This window comes from Triturus cristatus, chromosome 5_2 (genome assembly GCF_964204655.1).
Source record: "Triturus cristatus chromosome 5_2, aTriCri1.1, whole genome shotgun sequence".
In the NCBI taxonomy this organism is placed as follows: Eukaryota; Metazoa; Chordata; class Amphibia; order Caudata; family Salamandridae; genus Triturus; species Triturus cristatus.
Window position 1 is genome coordinate 21,980,286 of NC_140588.1, and position 20,376 is coordinate 22,000,661.

General features: G+C 46.1%; 1 protein-coding gene across 1 annotated transcript in view; it reads left to right on the forward strand.

Moving 5' to 3' along the window:
- The window catches only part of ICE1 (interactor of little elongation complex ELL subunit 1), a 591,393-nt gene that overhangs the window by 459,197 nt on the left and 111,820 nt on the right, over positions 1–20,376 (forward strand). The window contains exon 14 of the mRNA XM_085606774.1: positions 6,711–6,879. Within this exon, the coding sequence (XP_085462900.1) occupies positions 6,711–6,879 (169 nt within the window). The remainder of the gene's footprint in view (positions 1–6,710; positions 6,880–20,376) is intronic.

Below are 20,376 nucleotides of genomic sequence, written 5' to 3' on the forward strand. Positions count from 1 at the left end.
TGCCAAGAATTTGTTGAAAACATTGACCACCTTTTATACGTCTGACCTGCTTACAGTTTACCCCGAAGCGAGTGGCTTAAACCCCCATGTAGAATTATGGGTACGAACTCTGCAATGATTGCCAAAAGACTACTGAAAAGTGGTGGCGATGCCACCATTATAATAGGGGTCGCCAAGTTTCTCAGCTGGTCCTGGGCAATCCGCGAAAGAGATGGAGGGTGATGATCGCCAGGTAAGGACACTTTTAGGATTGAACTGTTATGAGCTAAAATTAGATGTATGCATATATGTAAAGTCCTTGCGATTGATATATTTAATACTGTTTTTAAAAAGGCTTTTTAAATTGTGTTTTATTTTTTTTGGGGGGGGGGGGGGGTTAAATTATGACCGCATTATAGGTGTATTCTTGGATGCGTTTTTTTTTCTTTTCTTTATTTGTACAACTACCTGTCTTTTAAGATGAACAATCGCAATAAAGACTGTTTTGAATTGAATTGAATTGACTATCGCTGTCAATGCCTTTCTCTACATTGCGTTAATTGAGAGGACAGTAGACACCTCCACTCAGAAAAGACCAATAATGTGGGTCTGGCCAGTAATCTGAGTACAGCTTTCATACAAAATCAAATACACCTGGAACACCTGTGGTCTTGCGAAATAGTAACTGGAGGATAACACTGAATAAGCAAAAAAGAGAAGGGCACCACTGCACAGATTCACCTTGCTCTGTAGAGGATTTTCATCTCAGCGGATGCAGATAAAAGAATGAGGACTAGAGAGAGTGCTAGGTTCAGGCCTTAGCTGAGAGTTGTAACAATAAAGCCTCTTCTTATATGGTGTGAAAGCATGAGTTCTCTTCACTGCTTGCCATGACCATATTTGAACAATGTAATGCTCATCAGAATCAAACTCAAGACTAGGCGGTATTATTCCAGGTTGATGACGTGACACTTAATATCTAGGATTTTATGACCTTTGTATCCGACTCTAGGGCACTGCTCACAATGTAGATCTATCTCTTGATGTTTTTTGATGTCAGTTGGAGTGGAAATAAGCCTTTTAAAGAAGAAGCACTGTATTAAGAAACACAATTAGTAAAATATTTTCCAGAGTGACACAAGATGTACAGGTCCAGAACTAATATTTTCATACAAGAGCCTGCTTGCAAACATCAACCCAGATATGATCATCTAAGGGATGAACATGGACATCTGAGGAGATGCAGCACAAACAATCTTTCAGTTGCCCCATAAAAGGTACAGCTCAACACGTTCAGATGCTTTTTTTCTACATGACACATACCCGTTACAGTCACCACCCCACCTCCTAATATATCATTTCATTATTTGGTAATGAAGCAGTCTAACACTTTAAAGTCATAGGAACTGCTAGAAAAGGAAGCAGGAGGTAGGGGTCAAAGAGCAGGAAATTATGCCAGACCTCAACAACAGTTATGAAATCAGCCTCTCATTAGAGCTTTTGGATCACTGCATACTATGATTCAGTGCAGTTACACATGAAGCTTCTATTCAGAGAGAAGGAAGAAGATTTACAGACGATTGTCTAAGAAGGAACTTTCCTTTCCTATCAGGCTATCAGCGCAACTTAGCATACAGCTGATTATCTGCCTAGGACTCCTACTAGGTCTTATCAATGAAGAAGTGTCCATGGTTCTGTTTAGAATCTTTGACTCTTCATGTGCAACAGAATATCTTGGATGCAGTTCTTTGCAAGAGTTGTTGCTCTCATGGTGTTGTCGATATACAGTAAATCAATATGTCTGTCTAGAGAAAATGAAGAGATTTCCTTGGGTTCAGTTCATGCAAGAACACTGGGGTCAATAGCGAGTGCATTGGAAGAGACAGTAACAGCAATGGAGCGCCCAGAAACAACAATCAAACTCCTTTCAAGCTTCGAACACCTCTCATGTTAGAGAAAACCCACAGCCTTTTGCAACCTGCAAGGGCTTAGCCCACCCTCAAGCAATTACTTTTTGTGTTTGACATATTTGTCTAACAGCCTGGTGTGGCTTGGATTTGGAGCCATACCAAAAAATAATAGTAAATAGTGTGCAGAATGGGTACAACATCAGATTCAACTGATCTCTGCCTCTCTTTCCACCAAGGGTGCCAATGCCATTACGTCTACACTGACTGGTTCAGAAAATGCAATATCTTTTATTAAAGAAGATAGTTGAGAGCTTTTCAAAACAACAATAGGTCAAGGCTGTTTGCCATGTAAGTTCTGAAGAAAGACTTGGAGCAGGAATTTCAACCTGTAGTGAATCTCAAATCCAAACCAGTGGAAAACCATAAAAAATCTCTGAATGTTGGTTTTTAATTATTTTTACCTTAATTTGTGCCTAAGAAACATGAAATGCCTTGACCCTCAAGATGCCATAATAGGTGTTTCCTGTGATTCAAACTTTCAAAAGTTAATTACCGATAGAGTTATTTCATTTGGCCACAAATTGACTCCACGTCTCGAAATTCATGATAGTGATAGCAGTTTTATTTTAGTGGAATGGGATCTTCATCTAGCTATCCAAAATAATTGGTTACTCATTGTCTTCCAAACTGCAAATAATGAAAGCTGTGTGTATGACTGTCAGTCTTCTGCAAGATCTGAGCCAAAATATTGCAAGGTGCAATCACATCTGCAGTCAGTCCAGATCATCCGAATATCATGGCGCAGTGTTTTAGAATGCAGATTGTCTTCTGTGGGAAACAGCTGCCCATCAGATGTTAAGTAAAGCCCCCTCCTGCTTATTCCTGTTCCTTAATGCCTGCCTGATTTCAGGTGTGTAAGAAACTGGCTCTATATATACTGCACCAAAGTGAGGTACATTGTGTATAGAGTCCAAGGGTCTCCAGAGGTTTGGCAGGGGTTAAAATTAGATAAAACATTACTTTCTAAAGGGGTAGCATGGTCGAGCAGTAAGGCAGTATCGGAGGACAGTGTTAAGCATTTGATGTACACAATCAGCAAATGAATTCACACACTCAAGAACTGAACTCTAGGCCAATTGTTTTTGTACAAAAAAATATACTGTTGTTTTAATTCTAGAACCAAGCAAGCCTGGTACAGGTAAGCATATAAATACTTTGCAGTAGTAAATTACTTGTATGAACACAGTTCAAAATTGCAGTATAACTTGTACTGATTTTGGCTACAGTTTAAGTAAGCAATTTGCAACACTTAGCGGGTGTAGTACATTCAAATGAATGGGCTTTTTAAGAAAAATGCAATTAATTACTTTTCAGATTACTTTTGCTGGGACATTTCCTAAAAACAGTTGAGTACATTTGTTTTAGTTAGAGGTACGATTTTTAAAGAATATTATTGTATTTCAAAAAGTTGACACTTTGAAACTTTTTCACATAGAATCACCAATGTTATCCCTTGGGAGGACATTCACTTAGCAGGTAAGTTACTTTTGTGTTACTTTTGTAATCCAGTGCTGGACTCCTAGATTCAGCACTGGGACATCCACTTAAAACAGGTAAGTAATTACGTTTTTGTAGTTTGTACGATTTTTAAAGAATATTCTTGTATTTTAAAAGTTGACACTTCAAAACTTTTTCACAATGTTATCCTAGGAAGGAAATTCAATTCACATATAAGTTACTTTTCTTACTCGGTGCTGGACACCTGGGTTCAGCAATCGGACCTTTCCTGCAAACAGTTGAGAAAATTCGGTTAGGTTATTTGTGCGATTTTTAAGGAATATTCTTAGTTTTCAAAAGTCAACACTTGTAAACTTTTTGGGCGAAAAAGTGTCTATGTTATCCTATGAGGAAAAATGAGTTATCGGTTTCAAGGTAAGTAATCGGTCTTTTGAGTTAGGGTTCTGGGGTTAGCCTCAGGGGTCTCCCAGGGTCAGTGATGCACTGTTGATGCACCCTCAGCGGCACCCGGGCGGCCAGGGGCAGAGTGTTGAGACCCAATGTTATCCTATGGAGGATAGGGGGGCTCCGGTTGGTGGCAGCTGCCACGCAGGCTACAGAGTTGTGGGAGCAAAGCTCCTAGGGTTAAGCTCAGGGCAAGTTGGGGACCAAATAAGCACAAAAGGGGCACCCTCAGCGGCGCTAGGGCAGCCAAGTGCTGTTTTGAGGTCTGGTGCCCTGTTGATTTCAATGGGGATTTTCCGGTACAAAGAAACACTGCAGGCTCGGGAATGAGGATCTTCCAGGAGTGACCACCGCTTCGAGGGGTAAGTTGGGATGTTGAGGGTTGGTTAGGCACTGCTGGGTTGGGCTAACAAGGCCGTGGAGCGTTGGGTGCAGGGGTGCCTTGGGACGTCGGATTTTCTTCCCCGCTCTGGTCGCGGTGGGGGGGGGGGGGGGGGGGAGGGGAATCTGCAGGCGTTGTCTGGAGGCTTGAGGCAGGTCAGGGTTCGCCGAATCTCGGGTCAGGATCGCCGAAGGGGGGCCTCCTTGTGGTGTTTTTCCACTCAAGCTCGGGCCTGGCTCTGCGGGTGCAGAGTGGGCTGGATTCGCGGTTTCTAGCTGGCAGCAGAAGCTGCAGTTCAGACACGTCCAGTGTTCACGGGAGAAGCAGCTTGGAAAGTGAATGCAGGCAGGTCTTCTGGGGTTTTTGAGGTTGCTGGCTGCTGGACACGCCGGGGTTTTGCAGGAGCAGGTTCGAGGGGAGACAGGCCTGTAGGGCTGGGTCCAAGTCAGTGGGCGTCGTCCTCTTGTTAGCTCTGCACGGCTTTTCGTCCTTCTTCTTTTCTTGTGGTTGCCGGATCTGAGGAAGGAAGGTTCAGGGTGCCACTAAATACTATATTTAGGGGTGTTACAGGTAGATAAAGGGCAGGGACCAATGGGTCCCTTCCCTGGGGTGGGTACACCCCCTATTCTGCCACTCTCCAGTGGAAGGGGGGCATGAGCCTGTCCCTGGGTGGCTGGGTCCCCCCCATCCTCAAGATGGCGGGGACTTGAGGTGGTGTTTCACCTCCCCCCCCCCCCCCCACCACCTTAGGGGTGGAGTTGGCAGAGGTGGGCACATCTCTCTTCCTCAGTTATTTTTTCCGGCCAAAGTGGGGGGTAGAACCAGTGGGGACCAGTTGCTGAGTACAGGAAATGGTCTGGAGAAGCTCACAAAGGCGGCAGGCCTTTGAAGCTTCCCCTGCCCATCCTGGGGGTGGGAGGGGGGGGGGGCACCTAGCACCTTGTCCCAGGATGTGCATTGTTGCAGGCCCTCGAGAGCGGATGGCTCTCGACCCAGTGGTCCAGCAACATGTCTGGTGGGTGACAGCCTAAGCAGCCACTCAGTCGGGACACTGGTTGTGAGTCGAGTTCAGGGGGCATTTTTAAAATGCCCTCAGTCGTGCGTTTTACATTGAAACCCACACTGGCATCAGTGTGGGTACAATGTGCTGAGAAGTTTGATACCAAACTTCCCAGACTTCAGTGTATCCATCATGGTACAGTGGAGTTCGTAATGTCAACCTCTCAGCACCATATACTCTTTAATGGTACACTACACTTACAATGTCTGAGAATCGACTCAGACACTGTAGGGGCACAGGGCTCATGCCTCTGTGCCCTCACCACTGGCATAGTGCATCCAGCTAGAGGGGTGACTGACCTCGGCCAGGGCAGTGGTTGGTAGGCATGGCACACAGGGATGTGTGCCATGTCGACTCTTCACTTTTGATCTGCACCAAGACACGCAGCCTGCAAGGAAGTGTTTTTGTCAAAATGTACAGGGCCCCTAAGGGTGGCACAATTAGTGCTGCAGCCCTTAGGAGCCTTCTCTGGTCACAGTGCCCTGGGTACATGGGATACCATTTACCAGGCACCTACCTGTGGCCAGAGTTGCCAATAGGGTTTTGTTTTGGGGAAAGAACACAGGCCCTGGGGTCCTGATTGGCAGGGCCCCAGAGCACATGGAGTCAAAGAGCATCAGTAGTCTCGCAACAAAAGAAAAAGGGGGGGGGGGGGTTTACTACAACTGAAGCCCACTTTCTCTCAAGGTTTCCTTTGCAGATGAGTGTGAAAGATCAATGGTTTCAGACATCAAGAGACTCAAAAGCGTATATTTTGCTGACTCAGTAGGCTCCCTGGCATGGTGGTGTTAGAGAAACACATGGTGGGGCGAGATCTATTGTCTTGTCATTGAGACCCATCAGCTTCACAACATTCCAGCTATCAAGACTTCAGAATGGGTAAACCGATGTGCTCAGCAGACATGCATTGGGGGGACATGCAGGTACTCGAAGTCACTAGATACTTTCAAAGTTCTATTCCTGGGACTTACTAAGTATCAATGTCCTTGCTACTGAAGGAAACACAAACATTGAACATTATTCATCCAGATACAACAGTCTTGTTTCAGATTAAACAATGTTTCAGTAAACTGGTGAAATGCATTTTTGGTGCTTTTCATGTAGAAATTGGACTGAGGTAGGGGAATGGCAAGGAGGTGCTTATGAGCTGAGAACTGTACTGTAGTGTGGAACCTCAGTTGTTATTGTTCATTTCTTTAACGTTGTATATTGGCGATCAAAGTACTTGTGTGAAAGAGACTAGCTTTCCAAGTTATATGAAGGGAGCCTGAGGAAATTGGTGTATGTTGTTGAACTTTTTCTGCTTTGTTTATTCGAACAGCCATTTTGTTTAATACACAGTTCTTTACTTTTAAAATGTTAAATTAATTTACAATTTCTGATTCTTTCAAAACTGATATGATATGCTTGATTGCAGGATTTAGCAGAACCTGTGCTGCATGCAATAGTGAAGAAATTGAAAGGTGAAATAATGTCTCTGGAAAAGAATCATCTTCAGGCTCTCTGCAGAGTCTATGTGGGCATTTGTCGACAACTTGGAGACTTGGAAAGAGCACGCCTTTTTTGTTACAATATACTAAAAGAAGGTATAAGATATGCTTTCCATCTTCAACATGAATGTTTCTTTTGTTTAATATTTAGTTCCTGCTAACAGCAATGAATTAGTGAGGTTGTGCAAACTATGTTGTTTTTCTTTCGGAGGAACTGTGGTTTATAGTTTGTCCCATCTAACCTGCAGAGAAACTTCAGAAAATGGATACTAACCCCCAAAAGTATGCTCTTTTGGCATTTTTGGCTTGTACTTGAGCAATAAATGTAGTAGCCTACCTAAATTCTCTTTCCTTTACCTGAGATGGAGGCTTTAGTTAATTTTGGATCAACGTCTTTAAAAGCAGTAATTGAATTTATTTGTTGGAAGAAACCCATCTTCTCCTGCAACATTGAAAGTTCTTTATTTATTGTAAATTGTTGACCTGTGTGATAGACCTCTCCCTTTAAGAGAGAGCTGCAGCTGCCATTACTTTGTATTGATTCCACTGGAACCTTGATAGTCTACATTCCTCACCTTAGAATATCACTTAGGTGCTTGACTGGATCTGGAGAATTTTGTAGCAGTACTCTTGTGTGCCGCTAGGAGGCAGTTTGCGGTTCCGTTCTGGCTCCTTTCCACCCTGAAATATACAGAGCAGAGCTGCATATAAGTGCTACCCGAGCCCGCTGATGTCAGTTCTTTTCTTTCTGTGTCTTTTCAATGCGATTCCAGATATTGTGCTAGAGAACGATGCTCCCACTGAAGTACAAATGCAAGCAAAAAAGCAGAGTTGGACTCCATCCCGTCCAGCTACTCAGACTCCAGAGAGAAGGCGCAAAGGTGTTGAGAAATTAGTTGCATTCCTTCTAGATCACTGGCCATGCAGCCAATCCCTCAGTTGGTTGCAGCATGCCTAGAGTTCTCCGGCCATCATCAACACCTCAGCAGAGGCCTTTAAGGAGGCCATGCTGCAAATTTCCAGTGCACTTCCAGCTCCCTCTGGTGTACCTTAAAGCACAAAGAAGGCCCTATGACCTCAAGTCGGGTTGCCGCAGTTGTAACTCCATTGTGCTGTCTGCCCCCTCTGAATCAGTTGCTGGTCTGTAATGATGCTGGTACAGACTTACTCTTGGGCTCTGATATCCATGTTGATCCTACAGCCAGGAGAAGGTATAATCAAGTTTTTGCTCCCTTAAAGATACCCTCACAGATACCCTGATGACTACCCAGCTGAAACCACATTGTTGCCCTCCTATAAACGGGTTCCGGGTGTCATTGACTGGTGCCTGGTGACAGAATTCCCACCAAGCACTCTGCCCGGGAAAGCCTTATTGCACAGGCCTAAACTAGCAAGGTAAATCCTAACTTGTTTCTGATCATTTCTCCAGAGACGGAATCCAAACGGATTGTCACTTAGGCAAATGCATGCTTTCCTCTGCCTTCTTGGTGTTGCATTGTCAGCTTGACCTGTCTGTTGGGCCTATACACTTAAACAGTTTTGGACTTGGCTACTGAGATCTTGTTAGCGATCCTAGAGGATCTAAGGGCCTCTGTTGCTCAGATACTACATGGTTGGCAGAACACAGCAAAGCATGTTATTCTCAATGGCTTAGATTCCACAGATTACATTTGCAGAGTGGTTAGGACCAGTGTTGTCCTTCATTGACACACATTGATGAAGACTACTGGTTTATCTAGATGTGCATTCTTCAGTAATGGACGTGTATTTTGATGAGTCTTGCCTCTTTGGAGAGAAAGCGGACTCAGATTTAGAAAGCTTCAAGGACAGCAGAGCTTAATGTAACTTAACTTGGGGCTACTCACACCTGCAAAACAATTTCCCCACCAGTTCTGGAAATGCAGGGGCTGTTCCAGGGGCTAGCATATACACATCCTTACCAGCCATAGTCACCACAATGAGCCTGGTCCTTTCAGGACCACAGATATGGCACCGGCAGACAACTTCCGGACAACAGGGGCATCTGTCTTCCAACTTATCCTCCTCTGCATTAGCAGCCACCTCACGTCTTTAGTGTGCCCTTACTGGTGCATGTCCATCCAGTGAAAGGCAGTATTCAGCTAATCCTTCTTGTGTTTGCCATCTGCACCGTTTAATAGTTGGGTCTTACAAATTGTACAAACAGGCTGCCCCCAACTGTGTCACTCCTCCCTACCCATTATTCCTCCCAAACTGGAACAAGTCTCAGCAGACCATCCGCCGATCCTGTTAATAGTCTGAGGGCTTCCAGAGAAAACCAAAGCGGTCATAGTTTTTAAAAGTGCCAAAGATATTCAATCCTTTTAAATGCTGATGCTGGCCTAATTCATAAGCTTTCCTTCCCTTGTCACACTTCCAGCTAGATCAGGAGAGCTGTTGTCATGTCCACAACATAGTAAACAGCAAAAGGGTGGGTTTTAGGCTGATGAAGGGAACCAGTACTAAAACAAAAGGAATCGGCTGGCTACCTCCCCCCACCCATCAGGTACGTGTAGGCTGAAATGTCCAAGTTCGTCCTCAATAGTCTAGCACAAGGAGATTACACCATAAAGTGTTGCCTGCAAAAGTAGATATGACTGCCCACAAATCACACGCAATGCAAGCATCCTTCATACATTTTCCTTTCATGATGAAGAACCCCATTTACGCTGACTGAATTGACCTTTTACAGTGGAGCGCTCCCAGGAAGTTCACCACAGAGTTGTAAGTGAAAAGGCCTGTGTCTTTAACAGTAAACACTCGCTACGAATGTCAGTCAGTTTGTAGCTTTCATTGAGAGGTTAGTAGTCTCTCTCACTCATTGAGTGCCACCACCCACCCTGGCATAAATCCAGCTCTGATGTCGACAAAACAATAAAGTAGCACAGAGGACTGTATAAAAACCTACAGGGGTCGGACGCGCTGCTTAATAAAACCATACAGAGCACCTTCACTCTAACAGACCTTTTGCCAGTGAACTCATCCTGCTAATAATTTCGAAATTACGGAAGTGCCAAAATTGTTAAATAATCTTTGAGCCTCAGATGTATAAAAAAAAAAAATGTTTGACTTAATGGAAATTGCCTGGGATTCCCCTATTTTTCAAACAATAAATTGGTTGGTCCTTTGCAAGCCAAATTTTTCACATTTTTTATCTGTTTTCCCCGTACAAAGCCTAACTAAGGTTAATAAAAGCAGGATAAGTGACCCGGTTGAAGCCATTCTCTACTTCTCAATCTGCATGTGTAGATTCAGGCAGAGTTCCACCATCCCTAGTCTAGCACAAAAGCTGTACCAAGTTTCTGCTAATACACCAGCCTTCTTTCACTATAATTGAATCCTGCTCATCAAAATTCTACCAATTACTTTTAGTATGTACTCGGTCAAGGAAATTTGTTGACAGCATTTGGGTTCTTCCTTGATACCTTTCTTGAAGATTGGTATTATTGTGGGGGTAGACCATAAACTAAGAATAGCCTAATGACTAGTAGCTTTTGATCGCTGGTGCCCATAGTTCAGAATCCGAATTAAAGAAATCCATTGGCGCGCAAAATGTAAATTAGAATAAATAAAATTTTAGATGAATTAAAATCATTATACATGTATTATTCATCAAAAAGGTAACCAATCTATATTCTTGAACCAGACCACTTTGCATACTTAAAATTCCCTGTTCTGTCTGTTCAAGCTCAAACCACAGAAGAAAAGAAAATAGGGCCAAGTACTGTACCATGACTAGCATTTTATATTCTTGGTATCTGCACTTGGCTATTAATATAGCCATATCAAACACAGAAATGTGAGTATTAAAACCATTTTTGTGGCCCTTTTCTAGAGAAAATAAAACAAGTTGGTCACTAGGAAAATTCTTCTTTAAAACAAAATAGCTCTGTTGATTGCAATTAATATTTTGCTAAATCATTCCTCCAAACGGTTTGGAAGATGGGAAAAAGGCAAAGTCTGCAGAAATCTTACTTGTTGCTCAAGTGAATTTTCCCCTATGTTCCACTAACGATGATGGATTCAACCCAGATCTATGACTGGGGGCGAGTGTCTGAAAAGTTTCAGCACTCCATCCATCATCTCTTTGAGTTTACTTTGTTCGCCCTAAGTTGGCAGAGTATGCCCAGACATGGGTCCCTTGCTCACTTGGCCACTGGATTCAAGCTAGCCCGGCTGATGAGGGATGTTAGCCTGAAACTGGTACCAGGATCGTTGTTTCCGGTCCAGTGAAGACCTGGCTTGGCAGTTCGGGCTGGACTGTTGCCATAAGGAACAGGTTCAAGACTGATTTGCATATGGCTGGGTCTGAACTGGGGTGGCGAAGTGAGCAAAAGAAGGATGATGGATTCAACCTAGATCTGTGACTGGGGGTGAATGTCTATAAAGTTTCAGCACTCCGTCCATCATCTCCTTGTGTCCACTAAGGGGGATTGCAAAAAGCTAGGATGGATCATTTTCTGACCAATTGTAGCGGATGAGGGAGAAAAGAATCCATATTCACTTTTTGTTTAGTTCCTGTTAGGAAATAAAAGAATACTCCATCAAAACTATCAAACAATTTATTGGAATCTTGTACATTCACTTTCCTTCTTATGGCTGTGTGGGCTCTATCTACACCTCGAGTAAACGGATTAACAGAATTCATAATTTGCTGACCTACCTCACCCAGGTTCAGACATATATAAATTGATGTTAAAAAAGCTCTCACTACATTTTATACCCTGGTTGACTTTGTCATCTTAGTCTTATTCCCTCATCTACCTTACTCAGTTTGCATGGAATACATACACATACAAACACACACATATGCACTCACCCCCACACATGCACTCACCCCCACACATGCACTCACCCCCACACATGCACTCACCCCCACACATGCACTCACCCCCACACATGCACACACCCTCACACATGCACACACCCTCACACATGCACACACCCCTGCACATGCACACACCCCTGCACATGCACACACCCCTGCACATGCACCCCCCCCCACACATGCACACACCTCCACACACCCCACACATGCACACCTCCACACACCCCCACGCATACATGCACACACACACACACACAACCACACACACACACTACACATTCACACAAAAAAAGGTTAAAGCAACTTTATAGTTAGCTGAAATGTTAAGTCTTAACAGGTGAAACTCTCAGATGCACTGAAATTTACTAGTTATACTTCGTTATCTCTAGTAATTCTAATTGGTGCCTTAAGGTAAATATAACTTGTGGCCCTGCCATGCACAGTTTTCCTATCAATAATTTCACTGCAAGTGTTGCAGTGATATTTTCAGTGATCTCATAGAAGATGTCGTGAGTGATGTAATATGTGAGGTAATTAGCAGTGCAGGGCGAGTTATAGTTAATTGAGGTAACTGTAGCTATAACTGGTGAATTTCAGTGGGTCTAGAGTTTATAAGATGACATCGTAACTAAATATTTCAGCCAACTATAACATTACTTTAACCTTTGTTTTTTTTCCAGTGAATTTCTAGTTGTTTTTTAAACACAAAGTAGTATCATTACCATACGTGAATTTAACCTCCTGCTGTGCACTGGGTTAGACTGCAAAGCCTGGACTCCCACCAGGCCCTGTGGCCAACGCCCTCAAAGGCCCCATTATGGCTCTATGTACCCCATCCCCCAGGGCAATATATATTTATAAGGGAAGGGGGGGGGCTAGGTGGCGCACGACCAAAATGGCTGTCGCCTGTGAGGCGCTGGACACTTGGCTCCTTAATTGAACTTTTATCCTGTTAATCTGACGCCACGAAATCCCCCTGCATCGGCGGGGACTCCTGATGTGTGCAAGGATCTGTGCTGGAGTGCGAGCCGGCTGACGGAGGCGGAGCCCTGCGACGACTCACGGGCGGCTGTCCTGACTAGGCGAGGACCAGGGATCCCACACGGCACCTGCGCCTCGCGGCCTGTGCTGACGCTCAGGCTCCGACTGTCCCGCCATTCGGAGCTCTAAGTTGCGGTCTCCTACCAGCGTGGTTGTCTGTTCCTCCTGACATCCCGCAATCTTGGCAGGGGACCCAGACACGGTGAGACAGCGAGCGCTCCTACCTGCGTGCTGGCGCGAAGCTTCTTCGTCAATAACACCGGCTTCCCTGCTGTCTCCTACCGGCGCCTCCCCCCCCCCCCAGCCCCCCCCACTCCCCCATCTGCACACTGGACTGGCTCTCCTCATCTTCTTCTGAGTCTGGGGGTCAGGGGCAGAACTGACGCCCACACCTGGCACGCTCTTGCTAAAGATACGCTGCATTGCCTGTCCCATTCTTGGCTGCCGTCCTTTGGCCCGGGAGCCCAGTCGGGATGCAGCGATACTCTATGAAGAAGCCATCACCCTGACTTCATTGGCCGGACCTTTGCGCTTTTCGCGGGCTCCATGGTGATGCCGGCATAATCCTTGAACGACGAGACTGGGGAGGTTCACCCGCGCTGCTACCGCAGCGCCTTGTCGTGGACTTCCTTCCCTTGGCAACCCATTCACCATCTGAATGTGGGATCGGGCAGGAATTAGACTTGGGAGCAGGCTGTGTCACATTGACTACTGAGATTGGGTCTGGTCGAGCCACCATATTACCTGCATTCTCCCAGCTGACATTCCAGGCCCTAGTTTAATCTCCGTTGCCTGCTCTCTCTGGGACGTAGCGGCTGGAATCCTTTGCCCTCCTCTCCTGGCGCCTGAGGACACTCCTGGGATTTTGCATCAGCACCCTCTCTGCAAAAGGCCGCGGAATTCCCCCCGGGGGAGCGGGGGGCCAATACGTTGTTTTTGCTGGATGTTTCTGTTCCACACTTGTGGCCCTCTGTCTTTCTCATAACAAGGACATTGTGATATCCTCCTCCTGAGCCGACCTCCCGGCGACTTCCCCACAGTAGAAAAGTACACTTGCCTCTCTTCTCACTAAGTCAATCCCCTTCCAGGACACCTACATGATGGGGAAGCCTGACGGCCTTCAAACTACGCTCACTTTCTACACGAAGAGAACTGTCACCCGATCCAATGTTGACGAAACGGATTAGCCGGCTGACGCGATGTCTTCTAATCCTCCACCAAATCCAGTAGATGAGGTCAAATCTCTTCTCTTGGCAATGCAGCATAGCTTGACTGATCTCTCCAACAAAATGGATTCCATGAATACCCGCATGGACTATATAGTCCTGAAAGTGGACAAGCAATTGAAGGAGGCAGAGAGACGCATTTCTGATACGGAGGATGCTACTTCTCAGGTGACCCAATAGGTGGCGCAGATGGATAAACTCCTCAAGATAATTGCAGCAAAAAAACGAAGATTTACAACCCGGAAGTCGGCCCAATAACATTCGCGTTACTGGCATCCCTGAAAGTACAAACACAGGCTGAATGGAGGATTTAATCGAACATCTTTTACGCACCACCTTTGGAGCGGATGCCTTCTCCTCCCAGTTCATTGTGAAATGAGCTCATCGATCCCTGGGACCTTGTCCAGCCCCTGGAGCCACTCTGCGGCCTATAGTGGCTCGTCTCCTAAATTACAGGTATCGAGACGTCGCACTAAAACTAGCCAGGGATCGCCAAAACTTATAATTTGAGGGCTCAAACTTTTCAATATACCCTGATTTTACGATGGCAGTGCAGGAGGCCCGGCATACATTTTTACCAGCCAAACAGAAACTTTACAAGCTACAGATCGAATATGCCCTACTATATCCCGCCCACCTGAGAGTCACCTACCGGGACAAGCAGAATTACTTCACGAGCGGTCAGCAAGTGGAAGATTTTCTCCGAACTGTGAAGATCACTCCGGCGAGGGATTCTCCAGACCGCCTTTCTCAGTCTCCGTCATTGAGTGCTGACTGATTACATCTAACTCCGTCTACAAATACCCATCTCTTTACGTGATATCTGTCCATGTTGGTGTTTCCCCTCGCCACTCTGGGGCTACTTTGCCTCGAAGCATCTTCGGTCCCTTTAAGTGGGGGCTCTGGATGTGAGGCGGAACGGAGTGTCACCTCATCATCTCCTGCTCATGATGTGCTGGAACTCTTTTCATCTTGTTATTCGATTGCAGATAAGTGCTGAAGTTGCATGCTTCTTAGATATATCACTTCATTGGTGAATGTCATACTCCCTCTCCTGCTTTTGCTGGCATGCTATGTCTCCCATCTGTTGCTCAACCTTTCTGTCTCAAAATCCTTCGTTGTAGGCGTCACTTTAACCTACAATCCACGTTAGCCAAGTAACCCCCCCCCCGAACACTTTTAGCGGGGAAGGTCTCGTTGCCCATTAGCGTACCCCCACACGGGCATTCCCCCCCCAAGAAGAACTTATTGAACAATTACTTTTTCTCTGTTGCACTGTTGCAATATGTTAGTGGTTTTGGGTAAGGGTGGTGCTGCCGGCGCGTTTGGGCTGCCGTTGTGGGTGGGGGTGGTGGGAGGGGTAGTGATAATTGTTTGTATTGTTCTCTCTCTCCACTGGCAGAAGCAGGCTCTGTACTACAATGCTCATTGTATAACACTCTGTACAGGATGTTTTTTATCCCTTGTCAACGGAAATTGCCATGTTATCTCACGCTGAGCCTCTACACCTTAATTTAATTACTTGGAACATTAGAGGCCTTTGCGATCCCCGGAAACGCAGACAAATACTCACATATTTGGACAGACATCATGTACATATAGCGGTTCTCCAGGAAACCCACCTGGATCCGGCTCGCTCCCCTACTCCACGTATTCCAGAGGCGTAGTGATTCTGGTAAAACGGAGCATACCTTTTATTCTGGGGGGTACACAGCAGGATCTCATGGGGCGCAGCTGTATGCTTTGGGACATGTTGGGAACCCAGTCGGTCACTATAGTTTGTTGTTACGGGCCAAACATTGATGACCTAGATTTCTATACTACACTGTGGGGTCGCATATTACAGGTAGGATCTACTCATATCATCTGGGGGGGGAGATTTTAATTCCGCCTTCAACCCGACAGTAGATGGATCCAACCCCTCCCCCGTACATTATACCAAAACACAAGCAGCCATGTTCACCCTGAAAGAAAAGAAGGCACCCACTATACTGCCCTGCATGCCTCTTGGACTCGTTTGGATTACTGGGTGGTCTCCCGGGGGGCTGCCTCCTGACTCAAGCACGCCGCACACCTTGCCAGAACTTTCTCCGATCATTCACCGATCCTTATAACGATTGCCCTGCCTAGCTCTCAGTCCACTCCTCGACTCTGGAGTCTCATGCCCGAGGCCTTGCTTGACACGGTTTTTAGGGCTGAGGTCGCCGAGGAAATCACCAATTTCTTTCAGGTCAATATCGACTCTGTTTCCTCGATGGGTGTGGTATGGGAGGCCTTTAAGGTCACTATTCGTGGCGTTTGCATGGCTAAAACCTTTGGGGTTTTGCGGGATTTGCATCGCACCCTTCACCGGCTAAAAGGAGAACTCAAGCAACTGGAGACTGACCTTTTGGGGGGTTAACTCGGGCCCAACTCTTGCAACCTTTCGAGAAAAACTCACGGAATATAAAGAGACGGCGGACTCTGAGGCACGCTTTCGGGGGAAAATACTACAATGCGGGTAGGTATGGCGAGGGCGAACGCCCTGGGAGGCAGCTGGCACAAACTATTCCTCTCCCTAGATTTGCTAATTACGTCCTTCAGGTTAAAGACTCTGCTGGCGTACGACATAGATACAGCCAAGACATTCTACACACCTTTACTGAATTCTATACAGCCCTATATGGCACCTGCAGAGAAGAGCCCGCTGATTTTGCCCCATTCCTGCAGGATATCACCCTCGGCTGGCTTGGTGATGCACAGCGGGAGTTTTTTGCTGCACCCTTGGAGAACGATGAAATACACGAGGCGATAATGCAAATGAAATCTGGTAAGGCCCCTGGCTCGAGTGGCCTGCCTATTGATTTTTACAAGGCGTATATTGTCCAACTACTCCCAGTTCTCAAACTCGTCTTTAATGAGACGCAGGAACTCGGTTGTCTCCCCCCTTCCATGAGGTTGGCATTGATTTCGTCTCTCCTTAAGCCCGGTAAAGCAGCAGATTGTTGTGACTCTTACTGACCCCTGTCCTTACTTAACACGGATACAAAAATCCTTGCAAAAATCCGAGCTAATCGCCTCAGCTTGTTAATGGACAAATTAGTACTCCCGGACCAATCTGGCTTTATCCCTGGCCGGGCGACTTCACATAATCTTTGTACGCTCTTCTCCACCCTTCGCACGGTAGACCCACAGATACCCTTGGCTACTATATTACTTGACGCCACAAAGGCGTCCGATTCTGTGGAATGGAACTACCTTTTTGTAATCCTACAAAACATGGGCATGCCGCAGGGATTTATGTCTTGTGTTCACCTGCTCTACACCAAACCCGAAGCCAAGGTCCTTGTTAATGGCCATGCATCCCCATCCTTTCCTATCTCCCGCGGAACCCGGTAGGGATGCCCGCTCTCCCCACTCTTGTTTGCCCTCACGGTTGAGCCACTCGCTGTCAAGATTAGACAATACCATCAGGACAAAGCTCTTCGATGTCTCCTACGTCATATTCTGATTTCCCTCTATGCGGACGATATTACGCTATATGTCAGGGAGCCCCAGACAAACATTAGCCCGCTGCTTCGTGAGTTTGTAAGATTTGGGGGACTGTCTGGGATTCATATAAACTGGTCTACATCTCAAATCGTCCCCTTTACCTCATCAGTCCCGGAATTTGCTCCGGACTTTCCCATCGTATGGTGCGCTGAGGAGGTTAAGTATCTTGGCATATACGTCTCCGCGAACCGTGACGAATTGATGCGGCTCAATTACAGTCGTGCCCTGGATGGGATAAGGGTAAGTGTCACATGATGGATCGCCCTTCCGCTGTCCATTGCAGGACGCATATCCCTGATCAAAGTGGTTATCCTTCCTAAACTCCTTTATTTATTCCTGAACATACCCTAAATACCCTATAATCTAGGTAGAGCCTTTTTCACGATGCTCCGGACAGAGCTGATTCGCCTTACTTGGGGTGGTAAACAACCCAGAATACAATGGGATGTTCTCACTCGGCCGTACTCGCAACGGGGGTTAGACATACCAAATTTTGAAGTCTGCTACACATGCACACAGGCCCATTATGCACACTTCTGGTTCCATCCCCCCCCCCCCATCCACCCGCCATACATGCCTCAGGGGGCCGCCGAACACTGGTTATCCGATCCCACTCCATTGGAGGGTGCCATATTCACCGTCACTGCACCGCGCGCTGCTAATCCATCTCCAATTACCAGCACTGTGAAGGCATGGCAACACATAGTTACCAGCACTCAGGCCCCCATGCTATACTCACCCCGGCTTCCCCTGGTATATCACCCGAAAATACCTGTCCTACAGGAGGGCGTGTTTAGGAAAACTCAAGTCAAATATGGCATTAAAACCTGGGGGGACCTCTACCTTCATGGTAAATTCCGCACCTCGCAACAACTTTTCTCCACACAACCACCTTCCCTCATGGATATTTTTTTATATATCCGATTGCGCCAGGGACTTAAGGAACATACACCCACCTTCCCTCGGGAACCCCCCTAAGTTACCTCTCTGCGCCTAATATTAGATAAAGATGCGGCGCCCCACCTGGTTTCTTCCCTATACCATAATCTGTACACCACTCAGAGCATCACGCAGACTACAGCTAGGGACAAATGGTCAGTAGAATTGGGATGGGCAGTGGACCTATTGTTGCAAGTAAACTGAACGAAGCACGTCCAGTTGTCGCCTCCGTATCCTCCATTACAAATGTTTGCACCGCACATACTATACACCTGCTAGACTTCATAGCTTTAAGTTGCATGACAATGATACATGTGACCGGTGTGGGATCGCAGGGGCGGACTTCCTTCACCTGGCCTGGGATTGCCATGCCGTGCAGGAGTATTGGTTCCGTGTACTCGAAGCCCTGGAACAAATGACCTCGTTACATCTCCCGCACACACTTTCGCTGTCCTTGGATACACTGAGGCCCTAGCAGTAAAATACTGGAAATTTGTCTCATTCAGCCTCTTTCTCGCCAAACGGCACATAGCATGCCGGTGGGGTCGGGACAGAGCACCTAAATTCAAGGACTGGATCCAGGACATGGTATTCTGGCAGGACCAGATGCACGCCTTTGCTGAACTGCTCCCCCTAACTTCCCGCCCTCGAGATAATTGGGGACCCCTCACGGCATACCTGCTGTCACATCCTATTGAGGGATCCGAAAACACACAAACTGATAATGTGGCACCTCCCTGAGCTATCCATGTGGGTTATATGCTTCTGTCATCTCAAGACTGTACGCTGCCACTGTGTGTACCTATAGTCATCCTTATTATACCACCTCTGATGTGTTTTTTATGCACGGATATATTGCTCAATGTGCTTTTCTAGCCTCAATGCTAGTTTCATTATTTCATTGTATCAGTTTAACCTGTACATTTGTCATGATACATTGCCTGTATTTATGTCTGCCTATTTTTTGCTCTTGAAAATGCATAAATAAATGAATAAAAAATAAAATATAGAGATATATATATATATTACCTACTGGCGGTCGCCAGTAGGTAGTTATAGTTAGGACCACGTTTCCATAGGAAATCCGCAACATTCTATTTTGAATAACTTTGGCGCCGGTCGACGAATCCTCGTGAATTTTTCAAAATAGGTGGGGCGCTACGCTCCGCTCCTTCCCTGAAAGTCTCGGGGGGATTCGTCAAGCGGGGGCTGAGATAAAAGGGGGGTCCCAAAACGCGTTTTTCCCATGCATTTTTCCATAGGACCTTTAGACAGGGCTATATATATATAATCTACTGGCGGTCGCCAGTAGATAGTTATAGTTAGGACCGTGTTTCCATAGGAAATCTGAAAATTCTATTTTGAATAACTTTGGCGCCGGTTGACGGATCCTCGCGAAATTTTCAAAACTAGCGGGGCACTCCGGTCCGCTCCTACCCTGAAAGTCTCGGGGTGATTAGTCAAGCGGGGGCTGAGAAAAAAGGGGGGTCCCAAAACGCGTTTTCCCCATGCATTTTCCCATAGGACCTTTAGTCGAAGGTACAGCCCGAACGGCTGAACAGAATTACTTTAAATTTGGCAAAGAGGTAGTCCTCAGGTCAGGCATGTGCCTTTTGCATATATGGTGTCAATCTGTACAGTAGTTCCTGAGAAAATTGCAGTTAAAAGTACATAAATATCTATAAGCGCGCACCGTGCGTGCACCGTGCGCGCACGGTGCGGTGCGCGAGCGTAATTCTGATTGGTGGTTACATGTCAGTCAACATTCGAATCGGTCGAAATCAGGAAGTGTCGTCCACCATTTTGTGTGTTGTGTGTGTGACAGGGAAAAAGAAAGGTGGAGAACGTGAAAAGGGTGCAGGGTAGAGAGTTCCTGACCCCCTAGCCTTTGTCAGGGGGTCCCTGAAGGACCCCGAAGGGTGAAAAAAACATGTTATTTTTTTTCCCAAAAATCGCGGGGTGCGCGCACGGTAAAAAACCTTTAAAAAAAAATAAAGATATATATATAAC